Source organism: Callorhinchus milii, unplaced genomic scaffold (assembly GCF_018977255.1).
Source record: "Callorhinchus milii isolate IMCB2004 unplaced genomic scaffold, IMCB_Cmil_1.0 Scaffold6, whole genome shotgun sequence".
NCBI classification, from domain to species: Eukaryota; Metazoa; Chordata; class Chondrichthyes; order Chimaeriformes; family Callorhinchidae; genus Callorhinchus; species Callorhinchus milii.
In genome coordinates this window covers 25,297,704-25,320,153 of record NW_024704747.1, presented here as the reverse complement: position 1 = coordinate 25,320,153, position 22,450 = coordinate 25,297,704, and the positions used below count along the sequence as shown (strand labels likewise).

At 40.6% G+C, this 22,450-nt stretch overlaps 3 protein-coding genes across 7 annotated transcripts; 1 reads left to right on the top strand and 2 right to left on the bottom strand.

Annotated features, from left to right (window-relative positions):
• Positions 1–198: 198 nt before the first annotated feature.
• prkra (protein kinase, interferon-inducible double stranded RNA dependent activator) lies at positions 199–10,084 on the bottom strand. 3 transcript variants are annotated; one of them, XM_042336368.1, is made up of 8 exons: positions 9,973–10,084; positions 9,290–9,459; positions 7,589–7,691; positions 6,193–6,271; positions 5,883–6,000; positions 5,197–5,318; positions 4,241–4,433; positions 199–3,446 (listed from the first exon to the last, which is right to left on the bottom strand). In XM_042336368.1, the coding sequence occupies exons 1-8, from the start codon at positions 10,023–10,025 to the stop codon at positions 3,289–3,291; spliced, it is 996 nt and encodes a 331-aa protein (XP_042192302.1). In that variant the 5' UTR covers positions 10,026–10,084; the 3' UTR covers positions 199–3,288. The 3 variants fall into 3 exon arrangements, with proteins under 3 accessions (XP_042192302.1, XP_042192303.1, XP_007888271.1); XM_042336369.1 differs by having other exon boundaries at positions 9,290–9,454; positions 9,973–9,991; XM_007890080.2 differs by lacking the exon at positions 9,973–10,084 and adding an exon at positions 9,687–9,765.
• A 2,050-nt stretch (positions 10,085–12,134) lies between these two features.
• pjvk (pejvakin) lies at positions 12,135–16,983 on the top strand. 3 transcript variants are annotated; one of them, XM_042336463.1, is made up of 6 exons: positions 12,135–12,345; positions 12,917–13,109; positions 13,487–13,628; positions 13,889–14,006; positions 14,354–14,482; positions 16,268–16,983. In XM_042336463.1, the coding sequence occupies exons 1-6, from the start codon at positions 12,135–12,137 to the stop codon at positions 16,567–16,569; spliced, it is 1,095 nt and encodes a 364-aa protein (XP_042192397.1). In that variant the 3' UTR covers positions 16,570–16,983. The 3 variants fall into 3 exon arrangements, with proteins under 3 accessions (XP_042192397.1, XP_007888272.1, XP_042192398.1); XM_007890081.2 differs by having other exon boundaries at positions 14,354–14,497; XM_042336464.1 differs by lacking the exon at positions 14,354–14,482.
• Positions 16,984–17,500: 517 nt separating this feature from the next.
• Positions 17,501–22,099, bottom strand: fkbp7 (FKBP prolyl isomerase 7). Its single transcript, NM_001292290.1, is given in 4 exon segments — positions 17,501–17,947; positions 18,470–18,597; positions 20,467–20,618; positions 21,828–22,099. Coding segments are annotated over 4 exon segments (660 nt in total). The 5' UTR covers positions 22,043–22,099; the 3' UTR covers positions 17,501–17,782.
• Between the last annotated feature and the right edge of the window lie 351 nt (positions 22,100–22,450).

The following is a 22,450-nucleotide window of genomic DNA, read 5'->3' as shown; positions in this document are numbered from 1 at the left end:
ATCTTCCCCCCACCATATGGTATTGCAGCTTTCATACAGAAACTGAATAACCCCAATATACATCTCTGCTTATAACAATGTTGCACATAGCACTTAATATTCCATATACGATGACATAATAATGTAATTATCTCTATTTCATGAGTCTTGAACATTAACATTTGCTTTCTATGGCACAAAAACAACACTGCAAACATATTTGATGCTAACAACCATTTATTACTGATGTTCGAAACATCAATTGTAGAATGCTAGAATCTTTTTCTACAAAAAATGTCGGCTATGTTTTCACAATTTGATATATTTATTGGAGTACACATGATCGTCTTCCACTTTTATTCAGTTTCCACCTGTGAAGGTTAGATCAGTTGCCTAAAGTAGACATTATTAGCATTAATTTGTGGATTGTTTAAATTTGTTGGTCTACATCCATTTCTTTGGAAATTACTGTTAAATGTCTTGACAAATGTCAAAATCATAATCTGACAATGCACAAGTGTGTAATTCACACCACACATTTATTTCACTTTTAATTTTACTATAAAATAGAAAGCTGACAACACACACAAACATTTACAGTTCTCATTCAGCCGGTAAAATACAAAGGATTTTAGTTACAGAAAAAAGTAAATGCCATTTTGATGTCAAAAAAACACGTGTGAGGTCCATGCTATTAATTTTTTGAGGCTTTATAATACTGTTTGTGTTATAAAGCACATTAAGTACATAAACATTGTTTCGCCATAAACAGTTTACATACAATAAATGTCAGTTCGCAGATAAGTGTTCTTACTCTCCTGAATTGTATTTCATAGTCCTTTATTTCCATAATTAGCAATGAACTGAAACCAAATGATCTCAAAATAGCAAGTATGTGCAGTGTATGTGTAGATTGCTGAAATTGGATGCTTTCATGATACAAATATGATTTAAATAACTATCCTTGATAAACCATAATTCTGACACTATGGCACACCATTATGCTTGAAATTCAAACCAATGTTGGTTGAGGGAAATAGCTAAAGGTAACCTTAACTAAGGCTCTTAAATGGTCTACAGGGAAGATTAAACTGCAGTTGAAACCCGGTTTGTGGTCACCTCAGTAATCCAGCCCCCTCACAATTGCGGGGACATTTTCAGTCTCTTTCATTGTCTTAAGAAATAGTCTGTCTACTTCAGTAATCTGGGCACCTCACTATTCAGGACAACCAGTCATTGATTGCAGCCTCTACAGTGCCCTCTTCCACTTCAAACGTGAAACAAACACCCCCCTCCGCTACTAACCTGTACACAGTGCGCTAGGTCTTGGGCTTCTCGCTCCATTTCCTTGATGCTGCTAATGTGAGCGGAATGGGCTCTGGTCGTGCGCGGGGCGGTGGTGTTGGGATCGCAAAAGCGACGCAAGTGGAAAATCATCTTTGCCTGACGCCTGCAGCCTAACCTGAGCTCCTGCGACCAATTCCTGGTAAGTGCTGTATTCAGAGCACATGGTTTGTGTGTACATTGTTTTGATTTAGTGACTGTTGACTGTAAACATGCCACCACGGAAGGATTTGTCCTTACGTGAGATAGTGGACTTAAATCAAAAACAGCGAGGGCAAAAGTCATAGCTGTGATCTATGGCATTGGCAGAACACAAGTTGGATGCATTCTCAAAAGGTAGGCGGATTACATGACAGCTTTTGTTTTAAATGTGACAATGCCTCTATTTTAATGAGATTGCAAAATATAGTTGTTGAATGTTCATCACCCTTACCCAATACCAATGGCCTTAACATTACATCAGTGACCTGAATCACCTGACCTATTTCAGTAATCAGGTCACCTCACTAAGTAGGTCACTTTTGGCCAGTCACTTGAGTGACCGGATTAGTGAGGTTCTACTGTAATCTACAGGATAATGATCATGATAGGTTATTTTGTTTGTAATTAGAAGTAGCAACTACAGACTTTGCTATTTGGCCAGGTCTGAGATACTTTTTAACCTGTAACATTGTGCTTCGTTGTCTATATTACGGATATTTCAAAGTGTATAAGTTATATGAATCACGTTGCTTGATACAATACAGTGACATACAATGATAAATTTATGTGATTAATAGCTGTTATTGTGTAGATCCAGATTTCAAAGACTTGATATCACACACCAAATCATTCAGAAAATAATCTTTCTGTTAAACAGAGCATCAATTAGTCTCAAGTCTTCAAACAGTAAGTGAAGTAAGCATTTCAAAAACTATTATGTGGAGGAAGTTTATGAGAAGGTATTTCGGATTGTAGATCAAATCATAGGTATATAAGGTTTCCTCTAATTCCGGAGAATGTAGGTGTAAACCTAAAGGAGTTGAGGACCTGCATAATCTACCATTGCAGAACACTGGTACAAGTGCCTGCTGCTCCAAGGTGCTATAATACTGTGGACTCCATTCCACCCCCTTCCTGGAGGATAGTCACGAACTAGCCACGAGACATCTGACAAGCACATATCTGAGCCCTTGCTAGGTGGAAAGCATTTACCAGGAACTCCTCGTGAGCACCACAAACAGGTGTAAAAAGTGAATTTATCGTCACCGTCCTCCTGACCACAGTCCGGAGACACTCTTACCCATCGAGCAGTGGTTTTACCGGCTGGCAACGTGGAGCTTCAGCAGTAGTTGCTAAACCTCTCTGTATACCAAGTTCAGCACCAAGCTCTGGGTATATTTATAGGGAAAAAACCTGAGGGTCCATGTTCTTCACTGGGGAGTAAATACCCTTCGTCTGAAGGAATAAAGAAAAATATCTGGAGCTTCTACTTACAGCATTTAACCAAAAGTATGATTTCTTTTTTTTTAAAAAAAGGAAAGTCCATCTTTTGAAACATGCAGATATTTCCAGTGGACAAAAAATTACTTCACACATTAGCAATTTTTTTAAAAAAATGCACATACACACACACAAACAGGCATCCATTTGAGGGATTTTTGTTTTCCCTCTAGGAAGAACCACACTCCCCTTCCCAGGGCGAAGCAGAAATCGGAGATATTAATCCAACATATTCTGCTTCCGTAAGGTTCTGTATAACTCATTTAACAGTCCAAGTCTGTTCAGCTTTTTAATACTAAGCAAATGCTCAGTATTCTCAAGAATACACAAAAACTAGTTTCCAACCAGACCTTCGAGCGTGTATTTAACATCCCCCGTTCAGCTTTGCTTCACATCCATTGCTCGTAAAAGTACATTTTCTTAAGGGTTCGATATTTCATTTTGATGGTGTCACATAGATGTGAACATATATCTTTTGAGTGTTTAGTTTCTTCCAGCCATAATCTTCAAATATTGCAGGGCGTTGTGGGCAGCGTCATTGTGTGCATTACCTCGAGAGATTCCCGTCCCGTGGCACACAGTAACTGGCTGAGTTGAGAGTTCAGCCAAACACTGATACTGGCCATTGACACTCAGCTCATCTGTAACACAAGACAATTTGTTCATTTTTCATGCTTCATTCAAAATAAACAGAAGACCTCACAGCCATCATCATTAGTATAATTCACTTTACAGCATATTCTGTGAAGAACTTTGAGACGTCTAGAAGACGTGAAAAGCGCTATATCAAATGCAAGGATTATTATTATCATAAGCCAGCAATTGTCTTTTAAAAATCAACAATCAGTCAATGTAAGACATCTCTGAGCAGAATTCAGTTAAAGTCAATAGACAAAACTAAATCAAAAATCAATTAGAAAACTACAAATATGATTCAACTATCATACATATACATTTAAAACACAGATCAATGTAATTTAAATCTGTATCCCTTTTGGCTGTGGACCATCCCAGTGGCAAAAACAGAATTCTAGTAAATAAAAGTTATTTAGCCCCTTATGTTAAGATTAGGATGAAAAGGAGAGGTATTGTTAAATCTGTAAATTTATTTTTTCCAACTGACTTGAACTGAAATCTGCTCAGAGCTTTCATACAGCACCTCGGAATGTCATCCTGATTTGGAATGTGCTATATAAATGCAATTTGTTGTTGCAAGAATTTAGGATTAACAGGATTTTGCAAAACACCACGATTTGTATCCTTATTTTGAACTTATCAAAATGCGAATGTAATTGTATTTTGAATGGTAGTTATACAGTATTCAAATACTTAGTTCTCAATGTGATTTTCGCTAACATTATAAATAAATCTGTTCATTTTTGAGAAAATGGCAGCATTGGAACATGATGAGATCAGTCTGGCACAACAGACTTACCTATGTCCAGGTAGGTGACGTCAAATCTTTGTTCATCCACCACTTCCCCAAGCATCTGGGTGTAGTCAGAATTAGGAATGCTGAGGGGGCTTCTCTTGAGCTGGTTAATTTTCTCTCCAGGTGAATTTCTTAGTACGTCCCAGGTGCAAGCAATCCCTTTTGGCTGTGGACTATCCCATTTATTTCCAGGTATCTGAAGCACAATGTTTCTTTAGAATATGAACCAAACTGATTTAGTTTGTTTAATACTCTGAACTCATAATGCTTAAATCTTGACAATATATTTTGCTAACATTTTGTCCTCTCAAAACTAGAAGCTAAAAAAAAATTATTTCATAAATAAGATTGTTTGAGTCTTGTCTTGAGGCATAGGAACATTTTAAATTTCAAGCATCCAATAAAAGACTAAAACAATTTATACAGAGAGTGAACTCCAATTTCAGTAAGTGTGTATAATTTGTGGCTTTCATTTCAGTGGAGTGTATGGACGATGGTAAAACACCCAGACATGTGCATCTCAATCTTTAAATGTGTGTAAAGATCAGGGTTATGAATCCAACTTTGCTACATGCCTGGCGGCAAGTTTTAAAAAAATGCTGTTGTTTTGTTTTTCAAAGGACTATTCACTCTATATCGACCTGTTCCCTCCCTCTGCTCAGCAGGCTGCGGCCTGTTCCATATACCCCACCCCGACCGCCCCACCATCGGTGGTTGCACTTTCAGCCTCTCTTCTCCCACTTTATGGAACTCAATCTCAGTCCCTTTGCCTCGCACCCACCTGTGTCTCAAGAACCTCCTCTTCGATGGCACCTTCGGTCACCTAACTCTGCCCTCCCTGCCCTCCTGATCCCAACCCCCAGCTTGGGTCCTCCCCATATGATAGGCAATATCCAAATGTAATTTGTTGTTGTTACCAACAAATCTCTTAACTCACAAGTATGTTCACTGTAGCTCACCATTGAGATGCCACCAGTGTCCAACTCCTCCCCTCCCATCCAGCCTGCAGGAATATTCTGTAGTTTTGCAAACATCTTTTCTGCGGCATCTCGTTTTGCTAATTTTTTTGATGTACCACAGCCTACGCATTGGAACCAGAATTTTCAATGTTAATGCTATGATTTGTTCTAAAATCTTCAAAAACAAAGGTCTAATTTCTGTACTGTTAAGTCTTTTTTAACCTACAAATATGAGTTCTAATCAGTAAAAAACTTGCCAATAACCAGCTAGTATTGATTGGTACAATGCATTTGTTTTGTCAATCTAGGCTGGTGTTAAAAATGATATTTTGCTCTGTGTATTAAATGGATAATATTGCTACATACATACATATGGTTCATTCAGGAAGATATTAGCTTTATATTCAAACCCTAAACTATATCCAATAATCAATAGGTTGTAGTTAATTTCCTGCAAAAGACGTCTTGAATGACAGAATCATATTTTAGTAATGGTATTTAGCAACATGCAAGCATTGATTCTGGACCATGTTTGTTTGTGATTGTTCTTACAGTTTTATTTACTCAAGGTATTCCGTGATCATTGTTCACAAATAGTGAATTATAAACGTCCTTTTCAAGCTACTCTATTCCACAAAGGTTTTTGCAATTCAGATGCTGATACACTGTACTGTGACGATTCTTACCTGTCTCTACAAATGATTCTACTCTGCAGATTATTGTGAACTCTTTCTTGTGAGCGGGGCCCGATTCCTGGGTAAAGGTGTACTCCGGAATTCTCCATCCTTTCTGCACAACCATTTCCTAGTAAACCGTAGGTTAGTAATTTCACTGGACAAATCTTACAACCATGATCCTATAATGGGAATAAGTTACTGAAGATAACTTAATAAGAGTCAGAAATTTCTTAAAATATTCTTGGAAACCGCTATCCCCCAAATTCTACATTCCAACTAAAATATCAAAACTGAAGGAGGGAATCTATTCCCCTCTTACCTGTAGTATGCCAATGTGGTTGGTTTGATTTTGTGGCGGCGTTGAGCAAATAAGAGGCTGAGAATTTGGCAAAGGGTAGCTGAAAAAGTTAACAAATTTCACAAAACCTGTTTTAACGTACCCACAGAGCTTCAACAACAACAACAAAATTTCATTTGTATAGCGCCTTTCACGTTGGGAGGACTTCCCAGGGCACTGGACAACCAGTGTTTTGGACCAGAGCTGGGGATCGGGATCGGGGAGGATGGAAGGCGGGGGGGGGTGGGGAGGGAGAAGGAGGGTGATCGAAGGCATGGTCAAAAAGGAGGGTCTTGAGAAGGGTCGTGAAGAAGGAAAGGGAGGGGGTGAGGCGGAGGGACTGCAGTATGGAGTTCTAGAGGGTGAGAGGCAGAGTGGCTGAAGGCCCACATGCCAATAGTGGGACGGGTGAGGTGGGAGCAGAGGGAGCGGGCAGGTTGATAGGTGGTTAAGAGGTCTCAGAGGTAGGGGGAGCAAGGCCATGGAGGGCTTTGAATGTAAGGACCAGAATCTTGAACTGTATCCTCTATGTGATAGGAGTTAGGAGAGGATGGTGGTAATAGGGGCACGGAGCCTGGTGCGGGATAGGACACAGGTTTCAGAATTCTGGATGATCTGCAGCCTATGGAGGGAGGAGTTGGGGAGGCCGACAAGCAGGGAGTTTGCACAAGCCTGGATGTTATGTGTGTATGAGGGTCTCGGGGGTCTGCGGTGTGAGACAGTGGCGGAGTCAGGCGATGTTGTGGAGGTGCGGGAAAGCAGAGTGGATCGTGGCACGGATGTGGGGTAGATAGTTGAGGGACAAACAAGACGCCAATGTTCCAGACTGGCTCAGTAAGGTGGAATATGCATCCTTGGATGGTGATGCAGTCAGCGCCTGAGAAGCCAATCAGGAGGGCCTCGGTCTTGTTGACATTCAACTGCATAAAGATAGCGGAGTTGAGGGCGGAGCGCTAAGTTTTGATAAGGTCCAGCCAGATCTGTCGATATTTATTATTAATTACATTGCTAGCGACTTTTCGAAACACCGATTACCTGACATTGCTGCAAATACTCTAGACAAAAATACTCAATGATCAGAAAAGTAAATCTAATGTTAAATCCAATGTTTGTAATTGGGTTAAAAATGGGATAGTCGCAACCTGGATTTCCAAGACCTTATAAATACTGAAGAGGATGCTCGCCACTCATCACAGGCATTACGCTCTGATGGCAGTCAAGAGCAGGGTTCACATGGCTTGGCATACTGCAAATCCCATTACCAGTAGGAATCAGTCCAGATTGCGGCTATTGTGTTTTTGATTCATTAATATTAATATTAAGGCAATAATCAGATACAAAATATTGACCCATGTATAAAATCCACCTTGCCTCTCACCTCATGCAATTATATACAAGGTCTTGCAGAGCTCCTTCATTCAGAACATGAAGTACAGCTTCAGCCGCTTTGTGTTTTGCTGCTTTCTTGCTTGGACCCTCACCTACAACCGTGAAAATACCAATTATTATCTATTCTTGGAAAGAAACATTTGAACTGGCTTAACTATAATTGAAAAATACATTTAGAAAGTTGGTACTGATTTAATAAAACCTGAAACATAGGAAGATTTATTAATTCTGTGTGGCATGGAGAAAGCTTACTATACAAGCAAAAGATTATGACTTTCATTAATACCGAATAGAAAATGCTATGACTGCAGACTCCATTATTGATCGTTGTTGCCAAATTGGCTGCTTCATTGCCCTACAAGTAGTCACTCCACTTAAAAGTAACTAGTTCTTTGAAGCACTTTGAGAGACATTTCAATGTGATAGGTATATCAAGTGCAAGATTATGATACAAAATAATAACATGAATCAAAAATAAAGATGAATCAAGTTTTATAGTTGCTTGTTAAGGTGAAAAGAAACGTGGCATGAGACGAAACTAAGCTTCTTTGTAGCAACTCTACCAAAGGAGGTCGGATATGAGCGTTTCATTTGATATCAGAGAAGCCAGATAGATAGAACATTTCAGAAAAAGGTCATCAAATGTAAAAGATGCTAGCTGTTAACTGGACTTGTAAGAGAGTGGACAGGTCAAGATATAGAGCTGTTCTTTGGTTCAATTCTCCAATTGGAAAAAAAACAGCAAATTCAACATGTCCTTGACCCGTGTCTTTTATCTAGTACCAATTTGTATCGCGTATATCTTACTGTCATCAACGCTGCTCAGTCACTGAGCCTTAGCAGAACAGTGAGGAACAGTCTAAATTTGTTTTCATAGTAATATGGAGCATTTGCCATGAGTGCACATTTATTCACCTATTGTAGTTTGTGTTGCATCAGCGGACATTACAGTATAGTCATCAAGGAATGAAATCTTCCTTTCTTATCAATATATACCGCTTGCATTTTATTAGTTGACCTTTTTCATGCCTATTTGAAAAACAAAGCAAGATTTTCTTTTATTCAGATTTCTGAAAACAATCCTTTTTTAAACTTATAGTATGATTTTGAAGGCAGCCCAGTATTTATGTACATTACTGTAAAAGCATAGTATGCAAGCGTTTTACTTCTGTACAAAAATATGCAATTAAAAATAAACCACCTGGGTCTAATTTGCAGTACTTGTCAAAAGGATGCCATCATAAGGAATCATGTCACAATTCCTGACAAACCTTGAAAACGCCTCTCTAGAAGTAGACTACATCAGAGTGGCGTTCCTCTCAATTGGAAACCTTTGTGTCTTGCATTCCTTATTAGGGGATTCATTTTTTTAAAAAAATACCGTAACTGCAAGCTAGTCCTCAGCATTTGCAGTACTTCTATTAGGTTCATCCGGTCTGCGTCAATTGGGAGCCGGCAGCCAGGGGCCGCCGCACAGATCACTGACATATATACGCTAACGTATAATTCTCCTTCCGATGCTGTTGACGATCTTTCCCGGCCCTCGCGTTTCGTCCTTCCTATTCGAGGGCGCGTCCCCGTCTTCGGTCTCCTCGGGAGGCTGGCGGGCAGCGCCGGGGCGCGCGTTATTAGTCGGCAAACGGCACAAAGGTGGGGGGGGGGGGGGGAAACACACCGACGTTTGACAAACCTGTGCAGCTCACTTCTCCCACCACAACTTTGTAGACGAAACAGGGCAGGTGAGCTTGGCCTTCAGACGTCACCAGCTCGTACTGGGGGCTGTTCCCATTCCTTGTGCAGTATTCCTGGAGTAGGCTGATCGGGGTCTTCCCGGGGATGGCGGCAATCATTTGATCTAAACTAAGGGAGGGTTCAAATATACAGAGAGAGAGAGAGAGAGAGAGAGATTTTTTTTTGGGGGGGGTTTTAGAAAAGAAATGAAACCCCCCCCAAGTTGAACTCCCGCCCCCCTCCCCTCCCTCGGGTCAGGCTGCGAACTGGGCTCGGGGTTGGCCTCTCCCCTTCGTGGCTCTCTCGACGGGGAGAGCGAAATCAAATAAAGACGACAGGACGGACGGACAACATACCCGGCGTCTGATACGCGGTGAAACCCCATCGCTCCCTCTCACTCTCACTCTGTCTCTCACTCTCTCTCTCACTCGCACACACACACACACGCGCGCGCGCGCGCGAATAAAGCGCAGAAGGAAGAAGGCGGGAGAGCTTTGGGTTAAAGGGGCCCAGAGAGAGAGAGAGAGGGAGGGAGGGAAGGAGGGGGAGAGGAGAAGGAGCGCCATAGGTGCGCGCGGGGCAGCGTGAGGCGCTCGGCTCGGCCCGGCCTCACGCGAGCCCGCGGGGCGGACACCGCCTCACCTGCAGTACCCTGAGCTCCTCTTGGACGCGGCTGTAAACCTTTCCTCAGACATGGTCCCCGATGGTCCGTCTCTCCCTTCCCCGGCGGTGTGTTCGGGTTTACAGCCGCCGCGCGCGCGCGCGCGAGAGAGAGCGGAAAAAAAAACGTGGCCCTGCGCCCGGGCGCCCCCCAACCGCCGGCCTCTTCCTGCGCGAGCTGGAGAGCGGGAGGCAGAGAGCGCTGACCTCTCACCCTCCTCCTCCTCCTCTCCCCCCCCGCGCTCCCCGAGCGGGAATGCTGGGAGTTGTAGTTCTACTCGGTGACGCGAGTCTCTTCCACACACCCTCTCTTCCCCACTCGCTGTCCCGAGCGGGCATGCTGGGAGATGTAGTTCCAGTCGGTGTGACGTAAGCCACCCACCCCGCCATCCGGCCGGGCATGCTGGGAGCGTCCGGGTCGCCGGTTACCATGGAGACCGGGGGTGCCCATCAGCACCAGCTGGAGGAGATGTGGTCCAGGTGGATGGGAAGGGCGTCCCATGTCCTCCTCCTTTCTCCCCGCTGCCTAAAATGCGGGCAAGTTTGAAAATCGTGCTCCAATCCCCCCCCTCCACCCCCACCTCCGATTCGCGGTCAGCCGCCAATCCCATTCAATTGTTTCCGAACCGTAACCGGGTCGCGAGGTCCTAACTGGACGTGCCGCCGCCGCAACAACAACAACAATAAAAAAGCAGCGGGCAGTGCCCTCCATGGCAAGCCTTGCGGTTTTAGCTGGTCAGACTTGCGGTCACTTCAACGCACACTCTTGAGGTCCCCCCCCCCCCCCCCCCCCAAGCCTTGATGCTTGCCAACCTTCGCCACGGTTTTTTTTTTGTGTAACAGTCTCCGAACGAGGTGAACGCCATGTGCAGCTTCAGGGAGAGGATGGAGTCCTGTAGCTCAGTGGTTAGAGCACTCACTTTGCAAGTGAGAGACCTGAGTTCAATTCCAGGCAGAGGGCGAAACCTCGGGCAAGTTTCCTTACGCCACACAGAGCCTGATAATAATCCCTCCAAAAAACCAAAAACAATAATAAATTGGTCATTTTCAATCTACGACTGTTTATGGGACATTGCTGTGCGCAATTGGCTGCCGCGTTCGCCCACAAATATACAGTCAATTCAGTTTACAGTGTGTTCTGTGAAGCGCTTTGGGACGTCTAGAAGACATGAAAACGCTATATCAAATGCAAGCATTATTATTATTCAGGGTGCGAATTCCATTTCAATAAATATCCAGGGAATTTCCATTGCCGACGCCTGTTTGGTTTGGGCACTCTTAAACACGGTGATGGATTTCCGCGTGTGTCAGAGATCTGGCTGACAGAACAAAAAGAGGGATGCAGAATCAGCGAGGATGTCCTAAACCGGGGTCTCTAACCGATCGATCGCGATCGACTTGGTCGGTCAAGAAGTGCCTCCAGTCCAGGCAAGTCCGCATCAAAGTTCCAGTAGCTACCAAACCGTGATACCCATGGCACCGCCATAAATGAAGAATTATATAATTGAAGTATTCAGGGATATATTCTGTATTCAAGGGATGAACACATTTGAAACTGAAATTCAAAAATTATTTTGTGTTAATTCTGCTTAAAATTATGCTGTTTTGTTATTTATATAGAGGACTGTTTAAGAGAGTTTTATATTTCATAAGTATACAATAAAATTTACAATTATATGAAAGAAATCTCCCACAGTAATGGAAAAAAAACATGGAAATGGTATTTAAGAACAGACATGAGCTGATAAAATGATAGACATATTGGCTCAAATGGGCTATCCTGTTCCTATGAACCTGTCACTCTGTAAAGATCTATTGTCACAAATATCCCTATCAGGTTAACAGCTTCTTTATTATTTATAAACTTGAGCTGAACAGAAGTGTTAAAGGAAGAAAATAAACGGGGAAGTTACAGAGGAACCATTGAAAATACTAGTCAAAGAATGGACTGATTTTAACTAATCATTCATTGGTCAAAGAAATTGATAAGTAATGAAACAGGGAGTTTTAAAGCCCTTAGTTTCTTTTTAAAAAAATTGTCTTTAAGAACTGCTTAATTGTTTAAAATTTCAGTGTCTAATTTCCAGTGTGTCACAGCTGTAACAAACTGGATAAGGGTTTTGTTCTGCTCAAAACAGTCAGAGATGTTTTCTGCTGCTACAAAGAACTTTGTGAAGCAGGTTGGAGATACTGGCAGATTGATCCCTGTTCCTAGTTTGAGTGAGGCTGATAGGTATCAGCCTCTTAGTCTAGTAACCAAGAAAAAAAAGTCTTGCTTCTGGAAAAAAAACAAATACAGTTCTACGCCTTTCACTCTGAAGGACATTCTTGTGGGAGAAAAAGAGGTTTCTGCTGGTAAAGTATTTTTCTAATTGTCTTGTTTTAGCCATGTGTTCATTGTTAAATAAAACTATGGTTTGTTTGAATTAAGCTGATACTGATACTGATATATAATATTGATCAATAATGTTATTTCTTAGATGCACATTTGTGTCCTTCCACTGCCTTCTGCTTCAGAAGTCTATGTGAAATACTGTGTTTAATATCTTAAATAAACAACTTAATCCTAAATTATTAATTAATTATCCCTGATTACGAGAGTACTATTCATTACCTTATAAGTATAAGTGACTGCCTACAAAATACACAGTCACTATACTTTACAATAAATCTCATGAAGCGCTTTAAGATGTCTTCTAGAAGTGAAAGGCAAATTCAAGGATTATTATTATTTATTATTAAAGGTATTTACTTACTGAGAAATATCGGTACGTCACTATTCCCAATAAACTGCACAATATATACGGGCTACATTGAATATGCCATCATATTTGGCACAAATATGACCAGAGTATGGGCTAATATTTATATGAATTTATTTTACCAGCTCAGATAATTAAACTCATTTATTTTATTCACTTTATAGGTGTCTCCTCATATCAGCTTCTCAATTATGAAGACAAATCTGACGTTTCCTTAAATGGGAGACTTGGAAACCAAGTTATTCATGATGTTGGTTTTAAGATTGCCGGCTCGGACTCCGTAGCAGTGAAAGCTTCATTTGGAATAGTAACGAAACATGAGGTGGAGGTGCCAGCCCTCCTCAGGGAGATTAATAGGTAATTCATTTCCGAGATATTTTGGTAACACTATTTTAAAATGTTTTAGCACTTATCTTTGAAATTATACATTAGTAAATTGACTTTACACAAAGGATTATTAACATTTGAGATTGCTTTCAGGAAGGATGATTGAGCCCGGGAAACAGCTTAATGATGTAATGGGGAAATAATAGAGTGGGGATTTCTGGAAATATGAGATCAAATGGCCCTGAAGTCCTTCCTCATCCATATCTCTCTTGCAATCTTGTTACTGCTCATTAATGATAAACAAAATTGGCGTGATATCGCTGAACATATCATTCACAAAAAAAACTTCCAAGGTCCTAGTTCTTCCTTAGATTTGTAAGTAGATTACTCTTCTCATGTCTCCTTAGAAAAGTTGACCTTGAACATTGCCTTGTCCGTCAAATGAAAGAAAGCCGGCGTGCTGTACTCTGTATTGTCATGGAGAGCATTCGGACAACCCGGCAATGCTCACTCACTGTGCATGCAGGCATGAGAAGAAAAACGATGCGGGTAAGTTGAAACTTTGCATTTAAATTATAAGAATATCATTACAAATAACAATTCAACCATATTCCAAAACTTAAATGTAATTTCACAGTGAAGGTGAGGTTAAAGAGAAATTGTGCCTCAGTATATTTCTGAGGCACTTCACTATGTGGAACTTTTTATTTTCTATAAAATATGCTGAATAGTATTTACGTACATCTTCAATCTACTGCTAATCTGTAAAAAGAAATGTTGCTTTCTTAAAAGAATCATTTTGGTGCCAGTTTCAGATTGATGATGGACGAAATCATAAAGGACGAGACAAAGCCATTGTTATCCCAGCTCATACAACTATTGCATTTAGTGTATTTGAACTTTACATCCGATTAGATGGCCATTTTGGTAAGTAACTGTGTTAAAGCTGTTTTCAAATTGAAGAACATTCAGTACAGTAACTATTTAAACAATTATTAATATTGTTACTTTTGGAATCTTTCTCTTTTTCTCTCATGAAGGTGTTTGACTCCTATTTTTCTTTCTACTGTAGTTAGACAGGTGCCAGTCTCCCCTCTTCCAAAATGGAGCCTTGCCAGTAAATTTTGATAGCTACTTACCCATGGCTGGGGGTGGGGGGTGGGGCAATCAATAAGCATTGCTTGAACTACTTAATCGAGGTGAATAGCATAATTATTTTATTATAAAAATATTGTAGCTTAATTGTTTAAATCTGCATTTCACTTTGCTCAAAGATCTCTGTGTTACATCTGAATCAGAAGGTGGGTTTGAAAAAGAACAAATAACGGAGCAGTTGGGTGGTTTGATGGGACGATTTTCAGTGTGGAGACTGCGACGATGTCTGTCAGAGTTCTTTTATGGCAGCCCATTCAGGTCAGGTATGTATTATTCTTGATGCTTCTCATTGAACACTCTTAGTCAGCAGTCATATTTAGAATGGCGGTAATATAGATACTTACAAAGGTCTGGATGTCTGACACAGATTTTTAGAATAATAAATAAAAACTTTCACAAAGATGTCCTGTATATCTTTGTACTTATTAATGAAGGATGTGCATTGTATTCTGTTTGTGATTTACAGCATTAGGCCAAAAAAAAGACACGCAACAGATATGATTTATATTTCACAGGTAGACTGAGCTGATAACTCACTAATGATAGTTGTGATTGAATGGGATTTCAATGATATTCCACCCCTCTTTTTATACAGATGCTCTTCATACCATATAAATTATAAAAAAAGATTTAGGAAAAAGCCTCCTAAGCGGGTAGTGAATGTACTTTGTGTGGTTAGCAGAGCATCTTAGATGATTCTGAGTCAATTGATGCTAAGTCATTGGTGAGTGAAGTGAGTGTTATGCAGCAGTGAAGGGTAATGGTGCAGAAACAGCAATCAATCACTGACTGTGCACCCATTTCTTCTTAAAGCTCCTTGGAGCGTGATATTGACACTGAGTAGAATGGAGCAGTTAAATTATTTGGCAGATACCTCGCTTTTGGAAAGGTTGCCCCTTCTGGAGTTATTGTGTTCTCATATCAGGTATTTGTAGATGTGTTTGAGTCCCCACATTATTCCCTATTACGCCACTATTTCATTTCTATTTTATCTTTGTGGAGCATGATTACTGAAACAGGCTTCAGTTGGAGGACCATTAGTGAAACTACTGTAGTCAGACATATTAATATTTTGTAATTTTAACAACTATAATAATAATAGAGAGGAAGCTGTTAGCCCCCGTTGTCTGCAGACTTACATTGATGAATTGTATTAGTGTTCAAGATATCATAAATGGGTGTAAGGACAGCACCATCTAGTGAAACGTATCATGGATTTAAGCTTCTTTGGTAGAATGCCAGCACAAAGGATCTTGGGTTGTTCTTTACTTCCAGTTTGTCAGGGAGCACCAACTTAATGTGCATTGACTCCTAAACCAGCTATTTTTAAAAAAAATGTTAAGCTTAAGTATGGTACACTGTTCACTTATTAAGATAATCATAGCTTTGCTAAACTACTTGCTGAATTCTCACGAAAAAATAAATGCCTATATTTTTGTCATTTTAAATGTGAATAATGCAATTTCATTGACATTGACTGCTGAATGGAATTTAAATCCAACTTTTATTGAAACTATAAAGAACTTAGATTGATTACCTAGAAATTGAAATGTATCACTGTTGGTGGATATTTTGCTTTACTTCGATCTTTAATTGTTGTGTTGGGATGTAACTTCTTGTTATGAGCTGGAAAGGGTTATTGGAAGTGGCCATTTGAATTACCCGTTTTCTTTTCTAATTTTGTGCCTTTTCTTTTTTACACACTAACTTATCTATCAATGTGACTGGTATCCTATCCCACTAATTACAGTATTTCAGAGTGCGAGAAGCCCCAATACACACATCACATTAGAATAATCAATGACCCAAATGTCACTTCTTCAGGAATCAGAGATAGCTTGCTACAACTAGAAAATAAAGGAAATGGGAGGGACATCTGCCAATCATATTGTATTTATGCATCCAGCAGGCAGACAGGACTTTAGCTTGTCACTCTCAACTTTTATTAGTAGGGAAATTGTGTCCCAGGAACTTGTGTTTAATTAAGTTTCAATGAACATAACTCTTGTTATCTGTTGTTTGTTTTTGCATAGATGGAAAGTTGGCGGATATTTCCACAAACTCAGACCCTTATTTGGAGGATTTGGTCGCTGACTATTACGAAAAAGCTACAAGCATGACCGACATTTCCACGACCTACCTCAGTGACAATGCACACACACGGGTAAATCTGCTCAATCATAATATCTCCAAAGGACCCTGTGTTCTCTGTGGCATGGGTAGTTCACGGAGAGAGACTGTATACGGGTGCCTTGAGTGTTCATTCAATGGACAGAAATACGTGAGACTGCATGTGGTGCCATGTTTTGATTTGTGGCACAAAAGAGTAAAATGAAACAGGATGCAGATAGTTACTATAAGCGCTCCAGATATGGTGATACATCCGTAAGACCACACTAATATTTTCGGGACAATGCAGTGAATACTTTTGAACAAGATATATGAATTGTATATTAATTAGTTCTGATAGTATTAGAGTTTTTTTTGATAAAACGTTATTGGACCTGTTTGTCAACTAAGAAAACATTGTTGAGAAACTGTAGATCTGTTATTGCCTGGTAGAAACAAATTGAATTGCACTGGATAAGAGTTCCAGAGTAACACTATACCATAGCTAGTTTACTTCCAGCAACAGCTACAGAATATGATTCCCCTCCACCCCACCTATTATTGCCTTCTCAGAGGTTCTGTTTGTGTTTTCATGTTTTGTACCATTGCTTTGTTCTGTCAAAAAACACACAATACAATTACAGTATATCCTGTGAAGCGCTTTGAGATGTCTCGAAGATGTGATAAGGCGTTATATCAGCTGCAAGGATTATTATTCTCATTTTTGTAGAGGTAGTTGAGTGCAATGAGTATCAAAAGTTTATTTGAATTATGTTTAAATTGCAGGTTTAGTGTGCTTCAGGTTGTTACGCATGACAATTATTGGATACAATGTAATTCTCTATTTTGTGAAGCCTAATTTAGATATTGTCTGTGTGTTTCATGTATTTGTTTTATTGTTATACATAGGCATTAAAGTTACCAGATTTACAGTGTGTCATATTTTGCCAGCATTGAATTTTGCAGAGTTAATTCTATAATCTTGATCTGGAATATTTTCTCCTTTCCGCTCATTAATATCATAGAGATCAGGAGAGAGAAATCAGATTAAGAATATATTATTGATGTTCATTTGAATTAACCCTGAATGGGATGTATGTAAAAGGTTACTTCTACGAAGATCACACCAATCGGAAATAATTACAGTGGAAAGTGCTGCAAATGAAAGAAATTGAGAACATTTATTTGAGTGGTCAAAGTACAATGCAAAAGTTAAAAATGCTCCCAAACTTTCATTTCAATCCATTGTTTTAGATTCCATCATACAATAGCTTTAAAAAAAACTTCTGTATGTCAAAAAAGACTTAAATATTCAAAAAGGTTCATTGTGCCATTCTGCAGTACCACAGGAAATGTAATAACAAAATAAGCATAGTCTTTTACCATAAGTTCTAGGCATTTCAGATAAGTTGAAAAAGAGTATGTTAGAGGTCGAAGTGCTACAGCTCATCATGATGATAAATGTTGTACTCTCTGGCAGAAATGAAACCATTTCCATCATGATCATTTCTTTGCAGTATATCAGCCAATACAAGTTCTAAGTAGATGGAATCGTCACGCCTTTTTTCATCATTCTTGAATTCGTTCTGCAAATACATCTTCAGCTGGAATAAAAAAATAGTTTAATATTTGAACAACAAAAGGTGGAAAACATGCAGACGGATCTGAGCAGAGTTCTGAGCCAGCCACTTAACAAATCTCTACATTATTCTCAGGATTTAGGACCCTAATGTCTTTCTTTCTGTTTATTTCTCACCTCCTTAAGATATTAATTTATGCTTAATGTAGGACCTCAACCAAAAGTTGTTAAGAGCTTGCTCAACAATATTAGTGAGCATTTGACTGGGGCAACACTAATGAATGTTATAAAGTATTCAATTCATCCAATTGTGCACTTGCTAGTTTAAAAAAAAAGGAAATATCATGCCAACCTTCCCTACAAAGAAAATGAATTTCTGTATATTAGATATGAATTATATATTATACAGAATTTTATATATATAGGTTGAGAGAGAGATATATACACAAAAAATTACATTTGTTTAGCGCCTTTCACGTCAGGAGGACGCCCCAAGGCTCTGGGAAGCACACGCATATACAATTCATTATAAAAATTGATGTAGTACCTCATCTGGGGAAAGCTTTCGATCATTGTTCAAGTCGATGGCACGAAAGCCTTCTGGACTCCTTGGTCCTCGTTCCACTTTGTAAAGTTCAACGTCAAATATCAGAGTTGCATCTGGAGGAACTTTATCTGTATGAACGTGAATTTTATAATGTGTACATTTTATAAAAAAAGTTTCCGTTCTGCTTTCTCTTTAGAGATTCCTATTGCTGTTATCTGTAACATGCTTCTTCCTTCATCCAGGAAAGTTTAAATTGTGAAATCCTGAAGGAGATTTAATACTCTACTGCGAACCCCATTTGATTTGAGGTTTTTTCTCCCAAGATTGTCTGAGAGCAAAATAAAACCACTCACTGAGGAAAACAAGTGTGGGATTTAAGCTTACTTTATTTCCATGGTTATTGAATGATGCATTTCTACAACTTCTGAACTATCTCTCACATTAAATACAAAAATTCACTGTTTATACCATTATTCTGAGGTGGAGGCCACTCAGCCAGCATCTGAGCCATGTGCAGAAAGATTTAACATCCGTTTCAATATTTTACAAAGATGGTTATTCTAGGCGGAGTGTTAAAATATACGTACCGTTTATCAAATAAACCCATGCACTATAATCTGCCAACAGAGGCAATCTTTCTCAGCATGCATGCGTATTCCTATTGGATAGGATGGACGTCAGAACTTCTCTCCAGGAACTGCACAGAATTTTAAGCAACAGTTAAAGTGAGACATTACCAGCTGTTTAAAGCAGCTATTGAACTGTATTACATGCAAAGAACTAGTAGACCCCACTCAGAATTGACTGAGTCCAAATCTGAACCATACATTTTCAGAACATTATTTTAGCATATGTAGATACAATATTATATAAATAAATGCAGTTAACGTGCAAAAAAGCGCAACCAGCTTCACGTTGCATCAAAGTTAATAGCTTCTAAGATTTGTTCGATGTTCATGCTTTTATGTTATCTTTCAGGGTTAAGTAACAAATAAGTTAAATTATGGTTATGTTGCACAACATGCAAAAATAACTCCTCAACTCCTCAATAGAAACTCAATCATATAACAGTTGTTTTTGAAAAGTATTCTACTGAGGCTCTCAGGAGCATTGGGGAGTTTCAACAGGGATCATGTTCCTTTCATGGGTTTAATTACCAATGCATGTATATGGTTAGAATTATATTGAAAAAAACGTGCAGAATTGGAACTCAAGAACCTTCCAGATGAACTCTAGCATCCAATTCTGCATCTTGTCCTGATATTTTAGCTCTGCAGCTTGCAGAGAAACAACCCAAAATGTGTCCATGTTATCATTTATATCAGATCACCGAAAAAAATAAAGGGTGGTTCCAATAGATTGTGTTTGAATGTGGGTTTACTACTATCGTTCCAAAATCTGGCTTTGAGAGCTGACTAACCGGCTTCCCACGCTAAATATCGTTCTAGGTCATCAGGTTGTCTTTGATATCACTTCAGTGACGACCTGTTGACCAAGAAATTCACCTTCTTTTCACGTTTTGTTATAATGTAGCCTGAGATCTTCAATCCGGACGACCGCAATGTAAAGTTACCCTGAAGTTGCAAATGGCAACAGAGCAGAAATAAAGTTAAATAATAATAATAATAATCCTTGCATTTGATATAGCGCTTTTCACGTTGGGAGGACGTCCCAAAGCGCTTCACAGAATATACTGTAAAGTGAATTGACTGTATATTTGTGGGCAAACACGGCAGCCAATTGTGCACAGTAATGTCCCACAAACAGTCATGGATTGAAAATGACCAATTTATTATTATTTTTTTTGTTTTCGGAGGGATTATTATTAGGCTCTGTGTGGAGTAAGGAAACTTGCCCAATGTTTCGCCCTCTGCCTGGAATTGAACTCAGGTCTCTCACTTGCAAAGCGAGTGCTCTAACCACTGAGCTACAGGACTCGTTTTGGTGTTTTCAATCAGTTAAAGATTCCCTCATTAAATGAGAAGTTTTAGATTTACCTCTCCCCATTTTTCCATAAGCCAGCAGAGGAGGTACAGTCAGTTTGCGTTTTTCTCCTTCACACATATCACGCATACCAATATCCAACCCTTTGATCACTTGCCCAACACCAAGAACAAACCACTTAGGTTGACCTTGATTTTCGACACGACTGTGGAGAAGTAAACATTTCGTTGATTAAGTATGAGATGTGAACATTTCAATCAAACTATCAATTTACAAAATGACAGACTACTGTGCTGTTTGTGCTTTGTTTTGTGCTGTAAATTCAAAGGTTCAGTTCTGCTTTACAGAGAATCAGATAAATGGGATTATGATTTTCCACAGCACCCATGCAATATTTAAAATACAATGACTTCTCTGAAAATAAAACTTAAAGAAAGCTGTCAGTATTACTCCATATTTTAATTTGTTTACTAAAATGCATTTTAGAGATTTACGTCTATATTCTAAGTGTACTTGAGTGATCACTCTGGGTGTGAACCAAAGATTAAAACAGGGAAAATGCTTGATTCTGAAACACAACATGAATACTTAGTGAACAGCAGTATTATCATTTGAATAATTGTTTAACATTATGTACATCTTCTAATAGTTTGGTGGAAGTAATTTGAAATATCAAATGTAGTATTGCATAAAAGAATGGAATGCTTGAAGCTTTGAGCAATGATGTGCGCTATGCTTTAAAATGTCGAATGACAAGACTGAAGAGCAACAGTGGGAGGAAGAGAGCTGTAGGAAATGGCAACGAGGAAAGACACATGATGGTGACGTCTGGTGGGTGGCACGAAATGCCAGTCTGGTGTTGAACATGATTGAAAAACTCATTTCTACTTGGTGCTGTACCAAGATTGGCTGAGGAATTGATAGGTAGTGATGGTCATGGCAAAACAACCACTTGCACTGATGTAGCGTGCCAAAGTTTTTAAAAAAAAACACCGGGGAAGCAATTTCAGGATTCTGTGGTTAGAAACCAGGTTGAGTTACAACAACAACAACAACAACAAAATTACATTTATAGAGCGCCTTTCACGTCGGGAGGACGTCCCAAAGCGCTGAACAGTCAGGTGTCGAGGCCCGAGCAACATCAACAACATTACATTTGTATAGCGCCTTTCACGTAGGGGGGACGTCCCAAGGCGCTGAAGCATGGGGGAGGGGTGGGGCAGGGGTGAGGGAAGGCAGAGAGGTGGGAGGGATGGGCGGGGGATGGGGATGGGAGGGGGGGGATGGGGGGGGATGGGGATGGGAGAGGGGGGATGGGGTGGGGGTGGGGATGGGGGGGTGGGGATGGGGATTGGGGGGGATGGGGATGGGATGGGGGGGGGGGGATGGGGTGGGGTGGGGGGGGTACTGGTACCTGCAGTAGATCTGGGTGCCATCCACCGCCAGGTAGCCATCGAAGTGAGTGCTGAGCAGATCCCCGCGCTTGGCCCTCTGCCCGCACTGCTCTGGTTTGTAGATGACCTCGATCTTCACGCCGCTGAGGTCTTCTTCTCCTCCCGTCGCTGCCCTGACGGGCTCTAAGCACCAGAGAACCTGCGAGAGGACGACCAGAGCGCAGAGGGAACCCATCTCAGGCGTCAACGTGTAACGTGTGTGTGTGTGTGTGAGAGAGAGAGCGACTGCTCAGTCCGCGCACGCGCACTTTCCAGGACTCGGCTCCCTGACCACGTGGCACTCCGCTCCGAGCCCCACCCGGACACGTCACTGCCCGCGACGCGACGCGACGTTGCAGCGCACCGCCGCCGCAAGCCCCGCCTTCCTCCTCTTCGGCCATTGGTCACCCGCGCACTGCCCATCATCCGTCCGCCCCCCCCCTTGGACTAGCGATTGGCTGACCGGTACTGGGCGGGGCTCGGTGTCCCCCACCCTTCCCCACCCACCCACCCACGCGGCGGATGACGGAGGGAGGCGGGCCTCAGGCTGGCCGGCCGGCCGCGCGATTGGCGGAGAGAGTGATTGACAGCAAGTCCCGACCGC

Bases quoted from the DNA above. Each gene is read 5' to 3' on its own strand.
- prkra (XM_042336368.1), bottom strand. From the start codon at position 10,025: ATGTCTGAGGAAAGGTTTACAGCCGCGTCCAAGAGGAGCTCAGGGTAC. The intron at 7,692-9,289 runs GTTTGTCAAACG...TCACGGTTGTAG, and splicing joins GGGAGAAGTGAGCTGCACAG to GTGAGGGTCCAAGCAAGAAA. The intron at 3,447-4,240 runs GTAAGTCTGTTG...CTTGTGTTACAG, and splicing joins CGTCACCTACCTGGACATAG to ATGAGCTGAGTGTCAATGGC.
- pjvk (XM_007890081.2), top strand. From the start codon at position 12,135: ATGTTTTCTGCTGCTACAAAGAACTTTGTGAAGCAGGTTGGAGATACT. The intron at 13,110-13,486 runs GTAATTCATTTC...ATGTCTCCTTAG, and splicing joins CTCCTCAGGGAGATTAATAG to AAAAGTTGACCTTGAACATT. The intron at 13,629-13,888 runs GTAAGTTGAAAC...TTTTGGTGCCAG, and splicing joins TGAGAAGAAAAACGATGCGG to TTTCAGATTGATGATGGACG.